Source organism: Diospyros lotus, chromosome 11, assembly GCF_014633365.1.
Source record: "Diospyros lotus cultivar Yz01 chromosome 11, ASM1463336v1, whole genome shotgun sequence".
Lineage (NCBI taxonomy): Eukaryota > Viridiplantae > Streptophyta > Magnoliopsida > Ericales > Ebenaceae > Diospyros > Diospyros lotus.
The window spans coordinates 30525722-30538490 of NC_068348.1; the positions used below are offsets into that span (position 1 = coordinate 30525722).

General features: G+C 38.0%; 2 protein-coding genes across 2 annotated transcripts; both read left to right on the forward strand.

The window, feature by feature from the left end:
- Window positions 1-494: 494 nt before the first annotated feature.
- On the forward strand, window positions 495-8652 carry LOC127813471 (cytochrome c oxidase subunit 5b-1, mitochondrial-like). Its single transcript, XM_052354435.1, has 6 exons — window positions 495-710; window positions 829-902; window positions 1009-1059; window positions 7801-7867; window positions 7999-8078; window positions 8274-8652. Exons 1-6 carry the CDS (start codon window positions 542-544, stop codon window positions 8331-8333), a joined length of 501 nt encoding a protein of 166 aa, XP_052210395.1. The 5' UTR covers window positions 495-541; the 3' UTR covers window positions 8334-8652.
- A 560-nt stretch (window positions 8653-9212) lies between these two features.
- On the forward strand, window positions 9213-10220 carry LOC127812834 (uncharacterized). Its single transcript, XM_052353360.1, has one exon. The coding sequence runs from the start codon at window positions 9213-9215 to the stop codon at window positions 10218-10220; it is 1008 nt and encodes a 335-aa protein (XP_052209320.1).
- The last annotated feature ends 2549 nt before the right edge of the window (window positions 10221-12769 follow it).

Here is a 12769-nt window from a genome sequence, read left to right on the forward strand (position 1 = left end):
AACTTAGAAGCGGATTCTACCCACTTTTGTTGGTTTGTTGGCGATGAGATCTTTCTTTGGATGATGGGGTGGAAATTTAATTACCAAACTAAAACGGTTGGCTTGTTCTCTATATATTTATATTTTAAAAAATATTATTATTACATCATTGTGTATATTTTGAGCTATATAATAATGTATCAATGTCTAAAATATTTCCGTCCAAGGTGATGAGGTGCAATGAGATAAGGAATATTTATGTCATTTATGTGTAGTTCAAAACGTACATAAATGATGTACAAAAAGCATGATTCTTATTTATTTAAATTATCGTATAATATTTTTTAATTTATTATAATTCACAAAATTTATTGAATATATGTGTCATTAGATAATATTTAAAAAAATATAAAACTATCAGTCAAAATTTAAAGAATATTTACGTGAAATTAAAAAGAAAAAACAGAAAATCAATAAATCTATTCCTATTAATTATCGTCACCGAACTTGTGTCAGTCAGGTCAGATCAAAGCTCCAGCACCGTAAATACAGAAAAGTAACAATGTGGAGAAGAGCTTCCACTCGGCTTCCAACCCTAGCCTCATGGCGGCATTTCAACCGATCGCCTGCCCTTTCCGCTCGATCCTCCACCTCCGCTGCCTCGTCCCAACACCCCACGCATTTTCACCAAAATCCTGCTGTTCTCTCTCACCGCTCGCTGTCCGACTCCGGTAGGTCCTCCCCCTCTATATTTTATAGATAGTACATATTTGTTTTATTTTTATTCCCGATGTTCTGAATTTGGTTTGGGATTATGACATTGGACGATGGCGGGCGCTGTTTTGAAAGGGAGAAAGAGAGTTGAAGATGTCATGCCGATTGCTACGGGGCACGAGCGCGAAGAAATCGTGGCTGAGCTCGAGGTGTTCTGTTATTTTTTCAGTCCAGATATATGTTACGTGCGCGGTGCGCATCTGATTGTACTGTAAGGAGAATTGATTGTGATGTTATTGGAATTCTTTCATTTAGGGAAGGAATATTCTGGAGATGAACTATCCGGTTGGGCCTTTTGGCACCAAGGTTAGAAAATTATTTGATTGATCGATTCTTGTTTCGGACTGTGATTTCTTATCGACTTTAATGATGATTTGTTTTTATTTTTTATTTATATATATATATATATAACAATTTTATATATATATGTATGTCTGTACTTTTGCTGCGACTATTTGTCATAAATTAGTTGAGTTCATTTGAAATTATTTCTACAGGGATGTAATCAGAGTAAGTCATTATTACATGTGGGTTTTAATGATGTCGCGGATTGACAGTTAATTCATTTGGGAATACCCTATGCTAAAATTATTTGTATATTATATTGCTCTGGTGTTGGTTTAAGTTTTGGTGGTAGACTGTCACCCGTAGTTATTGTAGATTCTCACAAAATCACCTCAAATGAAAAGGAAAGGTATATTTCTTTTTAATTAGATCCTTAATGAAATCCTTCTTTAGTATGTTTTCAAAATTCCAGGTGAGTGAAGTTTCTTTGTGTTTGGAATAACTTCTTCAATGGTCACTTTTTCTGTAACTGTATCTGTATCTTTATGTTTTGCCATGTTTTTGCATAGTTGAAGGTACGATGGTCTAAATAGAGAAGTTTTTCTAGTATTTTATGTAATTATAAAATCGTTTGAAGTTAAAAGAGAGGTTTTATTAGATGGCTAGACTAGTTTTGTTGATACAAGTGTTGGGAAGCTAAACATTAATGTGTAAAATATGAATGTAATTGAGATAAGAATGTAATGAGAAATGTTCAATCATGCAAGAAAAAATAGATTTGGGAATGAAGTTATTCATAATAAGATTGGAATAACACCTATTGAAGATAAGATGTGCGGGACATGTTTAAGAAAATTTAGATATAATGAGAAAGGACCAAAAAACGTGTACGTGAGAAGAGTGGATGTAATGAAAGAAGTTTGTAGCAAAAGAGATAGTAAGTACAACAAAATTTAGTGGAAAATGTTCGGGCATGGCATGTGATATAATAATTTTATGGAATATATGATCATCTACACAGTCTGTGTTTCTTGGATGAAATTGAGCTAGGAGCCAATGCCAACCTTTCGTGTTTGGCTAGAGCAACCACTAGTCTGGATTCAACTTGGTTCAAGCTGAAATACAAAGTGGTAAATATTTCTCTGATAGACAGCCCTTAATATTCCGCTATCAGCAATAAGGACAGAATAGGAATTGAAATAGGAGAAGGCCAATTGGTGCATGTGCAGACTAACAAATTCAGTTAAGGGGTAGAATGGGAAGAGCAAAGAGAGGGGGGCATGTGAGGGCAACATATTCCTATAAATAAGAGAAGCAAATAGAGTAGAAGGGGGGAATATTTTAGTAAGGATATTGGGAGAGTGTGGACCTCTCGAAAGTCCACTTTTTTTTCATTTTGTTAATTTCTTGGCTGGGAATCCTAATAGTTGTTGATAATTGCTTGCTGTTTGAATTTTTCTAATTGGATTCCTATCAATTTGGTATCAGAGCAATCGATCCATGGGGATGACTGTTTTTGAAAGAGTGGGTGAGCTGGAGGGGCGTATGGCGGGTTTACAAGATAGTATAGAATCGGTGAAGGCAGAGGTCATGAGGGTGCAAAATATTGAAAAGAGCATGACAGGGATGATGGACCGATTCAACCTATTAATGGCGCGATGGGATGAGCAAGAGAAAGGGAGGAAGGGGAAGTGAGATGAGGAAGACCAACCTGCGGGTTCGCCCTTGTCAAGGGAGAGAACGCCGGTAGCTAGAGGGAGAAGTGGCGAAGGGGGCGACTGGGTCAATGGCATCAGAAGGCAGCAGTACCATGGGAGACGCCTGAAAATACCCATCTTCGAGGGAGATGATCTAGATGGCTAGATCTTTAGGGTTGAGCGCTACTTCATTGTGAACTAGCTGTCCGATGCGGAGAAGCTGGACTCAGCGGCTCTTTGTTTTGAAGGAGCTGCTCTTTCTCAGTTCTAGTGGGAGCAAAGACAACGACGGGTGAGGAGCTCAAGGCGATGTTGAGGAATAGGTTCAGGCCCGTGCAGGAAGGCACGGTGGAAGAGAGGGTCCTTGCGCTTCGACAATGGGGGTTCGCCAAGGACTACCTCCTTGGCTTCGAGACTCTGGCCTCACCGCTCACAGGCATGCCAAAGGCGTTGCTGGAGGGCCACTTTATCAACGGAATGGAGCCAGTCATTCGAGCCGAGACGAGGGTGTCGAGGCCGATCGGGCTGGAGCAGATGATGGACCTAGCCCAACCAATTGAGGAGATGAATCTAGTGATTCGTGGAAGTATTTTTGGACCCGGCCCAAACAAAGGTCAGGCCCCTTCATCCCCAATTTCGAATCACCAACGGGTAGTGAAATTGCCTCCTTCGATGATGGCACAAAAATGGGTGATGCCCAGCCCTGCCTCATCACACTGGCCTCCGGCTGGGGAGTTGGAAGTTGCAGTGTTGGCTGACGAGGAGAAGACGGACAAAGCAACACTGTGTGTGGAGGATGCTGCACTTTCTTGGGTCCAGTGCGAGCAACGGAGACGAAGAGTGAGAAGCTGGGAAGAGCTGAAGGGGTTGCTGAGAAACCAGCTAATGATCCCAATGGTGAATTTGTCGGACAGAGTTGGGATGCAGAAGGGAGTCGATGCCATAAGAGGGGAGGTGCAATTGATGGAAAGGAATGTAGCAATCAGGCTGGACCAGCTCGCATACTTGAGGACAAAGTGGGTGGATCAAGAGCGAGAGCGGAAGAGCAAAGCGAAGGAGGGAGATAGACCTTCGGAATTTACCCAGAATTTCGAGGGATCACCTGGAATCGAAATGGGCAGGGAGTTCGAGGGTGGAATTGGAGGAAATTGGCGGCTGGAAGTGCGGGAATACCGCCTCCTCTTTGAGATTTTGGCGGCCTTGGTGGGAGAAGTTTCAGTGACCATACTGGAGGGCACATTTGTTAACAGGTTGAAGCCAAAAATCAGGGCAGAAGTTAGGGTGTTATAGCTATCGAGTCTATCGGAAATCACGGAAGTAGCCCAGCAAATTGACGACAAGATTCACATACTCCAAGCCCAAGTGGGTCTTGGACCACCTGGGAACCCTACAACGGTTCCCTGTTTTTCACCTTGAGGACAAGGTGAAAGTTGGGGGGGGAGTATTGATAGGCAGCCCATAATATTCCGCTATCAGCAATAAGGACAGAATAGGAATTGAAATAGGAGAAGGCCAATTGGTGCATGTGCAGACTAACAAATTCAGTTAAGGGGTAGAATGGGAAGAGCAAAGAGAGGGGGCATGTGGGGGCAACATATTCCTATAAATAAGAGAAGCAAATAGAGTAGAAGGGGGGAATATTTTAGTAAGGATATTGGGAGAGTGTAGACCTCTCGAAAGTCCACTTTCTTTTCATTTTGTTAATTTCTTGGCTGGGAATCCTGATAGTTGTTGATAATTGCTTGCTGTTTGAATTTTTCTAATTGGGTTCCTATCATTCTCAACCTCATCTTGTTGTGTTGAGCATTTTGAGTTTGGCTTTTTGCTCAACACTAGTTATCTACTTTCCTTGAGGGGTATATTTTTTGAGACCATTTCAATGTTGATTGGTTAACCTAATTTATAAATTGTACCTGTCACAACTTTAATCCCACATTGATAGTCTACTGGGGAGGTCATGGGTATATTACTTGGTCCTATGAGCACATAAGTTCCTTCAAGTGGCACTTTTGGAAGAGGACCCATGGTGTTATAAGTGGTACTAGAGCCAACCCAAGTCTGCTACTGTGTGGGTACAGGTTAGGAAAGTGTTCTAAGACTGACTTTGGGTTAGATCGAGATATGGAATTTCAGCTTGGCAAGGATGCCAGGTATTAAGAGGGGGGGGGGGGGGTGTATATTACTTGGTCCCTTGAGCCCATAAGTTACCTTCAAGTAACACTTTTGGGTGAGGACTTATGGTGTTACAGTAACATAGGAGTAAAGTATCTTCTTGCCAATTGGTTTTGGCTTACCATCTGTTTAGTGGTACAAGATGTAGGACGTGCAAATGCATGAGGTAGGTAGTACAAAAAGAAATTTTTGCCTATAAAAACTTGAGTGTACTTGCACCAGATGGTATGCCACTTTGGTGATGCTCTAAATCAATTTTGATACACAAAATGAGTGGGGCTTATGTGAGCTTAACAAGATGTCTAAACTTGGCTTAAATCCAGCTTCAGAATCTTGTCCAAGCTTGATTTGTACGTGTAGGAAATGAACTTTAGATGAGCTTAACTTGCTCCTAGCGACTAGATTTGGCTATCAAATCTAAGTTCTTAGTTCATATTCCTTGTACATATATCATGAGGTTATGGATCACTCCACTGGTTGTGTTATTGGAATGCAAATTGTTTTGGTGACTTGTTTGCAATGTATGTTTTGAATATGATATGAAAGAATCCTATAGACATAAAAAAATATATCAACAACATCACAAGCCATAACCCCCTAAGTAGGGTTGATGACATGAACTTTAGCTTTTTAACTATCTTTATCCATGTTTTTATCTTTAAATATATACAATTGCATAAAATGACGTACTCTTCCATTTGAGCCGTCCTATCTTGATTTTGTGAGTAATATCATCAATGGCAATTAATTTAAGGTTTTAAATTAATCTTTTCGTGGAATAACTTGATTTTGAAATCTCACCAAGTGTCCATGTTATAATTTTTTCTAAACTCATATTTCATATATTTGGTTTTGACCTGCCCAACGTGAATCATTTGGATTTTAAGTTTTTTCTTCATAATTCAAGGTTAATATTTACTTCTTTTATCTCATGCACCAAGACAATACTGTCTACTGTTGTCGTTAGGACTTACAAATCAGGAACACACGAGAAGAATACTCTTATCAAATCCTTACACACTCATGGAATCAGAAAGACAATAAGAACAATCGGTTATAATGAAGAATATGCAAGAACAGTAAATGAAAAAGATCAAACCACACAAAGAAATCGAGATTATCTTGGTTCGAAATGCCCTTAGGCAAACTTACATCCACCAGTCCAACACCCACAGAGCAGTCTTTTATTTAGTAGAAAATTGATCAGTACATCAAGCCTTCTCCTTCATCTATTTCCCCGAGTACAAAACCCTCGTTCTCTCAAGAATACACAAGGACTAAATTCTTATCACTTAGCCTCTCTTTTCTCAAGCACTCTATCACAAATGAAAACTGAGAACTCACCAATTAACCTTTTTTTTACTCTCGACTCCCCCTACACTCTTATTTATAGAAAGGGCAGACACCCCAATGAAACTAACCAACATTGGAGATATTCCAATTAGACCCCAAAAACTAAGAAAAAATTACACTTTGAAATTGAAACCTAACTGTTCTAAATCTTCCAGTCGATAGATCACCAAGACTTCACTGATCTCCTATTGGTCAAACTCGAGGCAAACTCAACATCTAAGACTACGAATAACATAGACCGAGTCCCTGTTTCTTGAATGTACTTTGTGGGTTTATCCATCACATGAGCAAAGAGACAAGTCTCAATATAGATCCTTGAGTAATCAATTGTAATAAAAAAGTCCTAGTATCTCTTCTACTTGGCCTATCACATGTTTTCATTTGATGATACATGTCTTTAGTAACTTTTATATGAGCAATCTGAACTTTTTTTTTTCAATAATACTCTCCACTAAAGCTTCAATTAGGACATTGTCATAGGTTTCTTTTCAAGTTTATATTACTACATAGAAATCCCTTTGTTTATCTACAAATTCTTAGATGTCCCAATAAGTAGGCATCTTCAGTTGTTGACCAGTCGAACATAAAACTGAATTGGTTTTCAAATGCCTTTGTCTATTCTCTAACCTTTGCTGAATCACTCTTCCAAGGTTTTATAATATGGCTCATTATCTTTATCCCAATATATTTTTCGCAACTTTGTACATTTCCTTTATTCATGTAAATGAGTGCAGGACTGCTCTTCTTATACTCATTGAGCATCATATTCTATTTAGATATCACTCACCTTAGTTTCATTTCCATTAGGCAGAAATGTCTCGATTGCCACCTTGTAGCACCCGCAGTAGCTTCTTGGTTGCTTCCAGTTATGAAGAAGACAACCTTTCCAGCACCTCAGAGTTAAGGATTGATGTTGATTGCCAGTTGAAGGAGTGAGACACCTGTCCTATGTTGCCATATGCGTGTTAATTACTTTTCAGAAGGAACACAGCCTCTGAGGTCTAGTTGTCTTGTATATGGGGGATTTTTATCTTTTGGAAGGATATACTTGGTCATACCAAATCACATTCATTCAATGGCTCTCTGTTGCCACTTTTTCTCTTTTGATTGTTTGAGTTCTTTCCTGAGAGCTCACTAGCCCACTCTGGTGAAATCTCAGTGGCCCCATTACCTGAGAGCTTGCTAGCCCACTCCCCTCTTTAACCCTTTGCACGTATGATTAAAGTTAGTAGGTTATAAGCTGGTAATGACATGTCTATCTATTTACGTTCATTTTTGGGCAAGCTTTGGTGCATAAACAAGAGTAGTCATAAAGATTAAAAGAATTGTCCAGATAAATTAGGTTGTTTGCCCTCATTCCATCTGTTGCAGTGAAAGTTCGGATATATGTTTGTCAGTTTTCAGATATGTCCACGCAGAACCAGTAATTAGTGTCATTATGGAGGGCAGATTTGTAATTGTAGTTGAAGTTTTATTGATACGAATTGATTCCTTACATTTATTCTCTCATACTTGGTTCTGTTGTTTCATCTACCTGCAGGAGGTGCCCGCTATTGTTAAATCAGTTTATGACAAGAGAATAGTTGGATGCCCTGGTGGCGAGGGAGGTAAGCCTGCTTGTTTGCTTTTATTATTATTTTTAGACTAACATCTTTCTAGTTACAAGAAACCTTTCTTTCAGTGAACTCTTTAGTCTTCTTTGATGACTCAGGGACTAACCTCCTTAGTAAATTTACAGAAGATGAGCATGATGTTGTTTGGTTTTGGCTGGAGAAAGGCAAACCCCATGAATGCGCTGTTTGTTCTCAGTATTTCATGGTAAGCAATCTCCAAATCCATAAATTGTGTTAGTAGTCCCTTCCTTCATGGAAGACAAGCCATGGTGTTGTACTAAACAAAGTAAAATCATATTTATTTTTCTAGTTGTCTATGTTTTCGTTTTAGTGGTGGCTCCTCTTTTATCACTACGGTTTCTTTTGTGGTCAATAACATTTAAATTTTTTTTTTTCACAGCTTGAAGTGGTTGGGCCAGGAGGAACTCCTGATGGTCATGGAGATGATGATCATCACTGATCTTGCTTGCTTGGATGGCACGCCATGACGCCATGTGGCTTTCTGTGTATGACGTCCAGAATAAAAGACTTGAGTAGAAGATGAGAAATGAGTTCTTTACACAACATGGTTTCAATCGCTCTCACCCTTTTGTTTTGATGTACCCTTTGCTCTTGTGACCTCAGGGTCCGGTCAGTAGAAATTTTGGTTTTACATGCATATACCACCAGACATCTGGGATTTTGCTTGAGCTTTTCTCATTTCATCTTCAAATAACTGATGTCTACATTTGATTCTTTCTCGAAATAAAATGTACTAGATATACATATTTTGCGAATGATTTTTCATCGTGTTTTGCACAAATACATAAGCACCAAGGCACCCATATTTTTTCCTGTTGATAAACAAATGCATCCCTTACCATGGCAGCAGAAACTCCATATTAGTTTGAAACAATCTGATTCTTTAATTTCCGTTGTATATTTTGCCTCGTAGTTCTTCTTGAATCTGCTTTAGGATTGGTTTTCTAGGCCTTATCTCCCTAGGTATAATCATTAATAGTTTCTGTTTGTTATTCCACTCTAAATCTATAGATGGCTAAATTTTTACTACTAGCATTTTTCATTGCGTCTCTTGAAGCTGACTAGGAGTCTTGGAGCTCAGTTGTCACCTTCTTTACATTTCAAAACAAAGGGGGAATGGAGACAATCACGAGTTAATAGATTACTGATGATTACTCCAACTGGCCCTTGAGAATATCCCAAATATACTCCTAGGGAAACTTTTAAGGGAAATAGACAATCCATAACATGACAACGTTCATTCCAATGGAACTGAACATTGGAACCAACTAAAGTTTGTCCCAATGTTTTACAACCATTTAATAAATGGAGGTAGGTAATGAATGATCTTGATAGACAACGCAGTTTAAACATGCTATATGCTGCTCCTAGAACCCTTAGGCATCAGTTAGAGACGGTTGAAACCATGACATCTGTTCGGATTGGTGATGCTATCTTTCAGTGTCTCTCCGAGGCTGAGTCCGACACTGATGAAGTTCAACAGCAAGCCCTCCAAACCCTAGCTTCCGTCACCAAAGTCAGTCCCCAGAACAGGAACTTGGTTGCACAAACAGATGGAGCCATCTCTACCCTTATCAACCTATCCAAATCATCATCCCCCAACGTTCAATTTCTGTCCCTGTCCATTCTTTTCAATCTCTCCCTCAACCCTAATCTCAAGCAGTCTCTTGCAGATATGGAAACCATATCACACCTCAATTCTATGATTCTCTCCTCGGCTTCCCTTGAATTGAGCAAATTAGCAACTTCCCTGATATGCAGCTTGGCGATGCTAGATAAGAATAAGGCCAAGTTTGGGGTAGCAGGTACCATTGAGACACTTGTGGAGGCAGTTTCAGGGCCTCGCTGCCCTGCCTCCCACTACCTGCTTAGTTCTTTGGCGGAGCTTGTCCAGTTCCATGGAAACTGCACACTCGCTGTCCGTTCTGGAGCTGTTGAGGTGCTTCTGCAGATTGTGGAAAACTGTGAAGGTGAGGACCTAGCCGGGACTTCTTTGGCTATCCTCTGTCTCCTTGCCAGGTTTGAAGAAGGATTGACTGCCCTTAGGAAGACACCTCAGGTTGTAAGTTCAATGCTGGAAGTGTTGCAAGGGAGATGCAGTTTCAGCAAGGAAGGTGCTGCTGAAATACTTATCCGCTTGTTTGATGAAAGCGACGAGTGTGTGAGGGATGCTCTGAGCCTGCCCGAATTCACCTCTGTTCTTGCAGACCTCTCGGTTAGAGGGTCAGTGAGAGCTCGAGAGAAGGCTGTTTTGCTGATGAAGAAGATGGTACGGGTTGACTATGATTCTCATGGTGACGGGAATACTTTGCTTCTGCAATGGTAGAAGAGAGGCAGGCTTTGGTTAAGAAGGAAGGAAGAATGGTCATGTTCTGTGAAAATTATTCTCTACTTTCACTGCATTTGATCTCAGTTTGTTTCATTAACCTTAGTTCTGAATATCAATGTGAGACTTGAAATGAACTGTTTCATGATCTGCAGTTCGTCATGTGATCTGTTTTATGGGCTTCTATCTGATCCATTTTTCAATCATCAATCGATTACATATCAAGCACAACCATCAAATCACACCCCAGCAATTTACATCAAAGACAAATCCAGTGAAGCCAACAACTAGCTGGAGAAAGTTTTGCAGAAGCAGGATTTAAACTCTAGATTTAAGGATTCTAGGGTCTCTGTCTTCCCTTCAATCTCAAGAACACATCTTTGTATGAATGCCCCTTTGTTTCCATATTGATTGATCATCAATCTTCTTTGGAGAATGCTACAAGATCATAGATTAGGTTTCCACTTGTAGTCTAAGATGGCCACAAAAGATGTTTCAAAACTGAAAACTAGCCATTAGGACAACCTTCCAAAAGATGGTGATAGAGATTGCGAGGTGTGACGGGTGAACACATAAGCCAAGGCTACAATGCATTGAACATTGAGCCATTTATTTGATGGTTCAACCCCTAATGTATGTGTCAAATTTAAATTTTTGTCCATATATTATTATTATTTTTGTAATAATTTAATTTTTTTTATTTTAATTATATCTTTATATTTGTATTTTCAAGTCAATTTAATCTCGTTATTTAACATATATAAATTAAATTAATTCAAAAATATAGATACATAAGTATAATTAAAATAACGAAAAAAAAATAAAATATGAGTTAATTTGACTTAAAAATATAAGTTCAAAAATAAAATTTGGATAATCACATGAAAAAATATACGAATAAAAATATAAGTTTAATTTTAAATAAAATATTTTATGTTATTTATTATAAAATTAGAATTTAAATAACAGATTTAGTTGTCAGTGCATGTGAGATGTGACTACTGCTACCGTACGAATATAAGCACCTCATTAGCACTTGCTTATTATAATTTAGATGTAATTAACTCGTATAAACAAGAAATTAATAGTTAAACCAAACCCAATAAGTTTGTGGGCCCTTGGTGTGGGAAAAAAAATGCTAAAATCTTTCAAAAATACCCCGACATATGGTAAAAGCAGTCTTCATTTTGGGCTGTTGCTATAAATTAAGGTTACTATATTATGATTAAACTATTTTTGGACTCTTCTGAATTATTCCTATCTAAACTATTCTACCCACAATTATGATTCCCACTTCGGTAGGGCCATCCCAACTTCTTAAGAACATAAGAAAATGCTCCTCATCAAGATTGGTTCCGAACCTAAAGTCCAGAACTAATTGAAAGATTGGTTGGGTTCAAGTGATACATTTCCCCCCAAAAATTAGATTCATGTAAGAGTTTACATCACCTTTACGTCACTTATTAACCAAGTTAACTTATAAATTCAAGAATCATGCTAGATGTACATCACTTTATACATCTTAAACTACATAAAGGAGTATTATGACCAAAATACCCCTCGCCTCACATGCGTCTCTATGTACCTCATGAGAGATTTTTTTCTTATTGATACACCTTTATATAACTTAAAGTGTATACAAAGATATACCAATAATATTTTTCTAAATTCAAATTTAATTTTTTACGTGATGTGATTATAGCCATTTATCAAATTAGCACCCAATTATCTATGTGATAAAATTGTGATTTTTTATGGACTTTATAATACACCTATGCAAAGACATAAATTTTCAATAGTCAAATAATTCATTAATTAGGTAATAATTATATTATCATTATGTTACTCAACCTTCAATTTTGTGATTGACTTGATGTTCAAAAATACACATTTAAGGAATTGAGTCCCACCCTCCCTTAAACGGATGGTAAATTAAAAATCATTACACAATTTTTGGAAGAAACAAAAAACATTATGGACTCTTGAAGGTCAAAAGGGTAGTTCTAAATTTCTAGTTGAGAATTTCACAAATCCTTGCATTTTTTACCAGCATCTCACAATAATCTTTCTGTTTTCAATTGCCAAAAGAACAACCCTTTTAGAAGTGTATAATTTTTGGTCCAAAATTATTTAAGACTGTAGTTAAAATGCTGGGGCTTGAATTTACTGGAATGCCCTAATGGGTCAAAAACAAAGTCTCAATCAGCATAGGCTGTGTGAATAGATAGCCATTAGTTCACACAACCCTTTCAAAAAAGAGATCTAAAAAGATGACACCAATTTGGAAAACTACCCTTCTTTTGTCCATCTCTTTGTTTATTTATATTCTAAATAACAAAATTACCCTTTTCATTTCTTAGGGTTTAGCCCTACCTAACACATTAATTTCTCTTTTTTCTTTTGTCATCCTCATTTTTCTTTTGATGTACTTTTATGTCAATTTATTTAGGATTGTTTAAATATTAAAAAATGACAAAATTGCTTAAAGGGGTTGAGTCGATGAAAGATGAATATATTAGTTTATTAACATATCAGTACTTTTATTACGA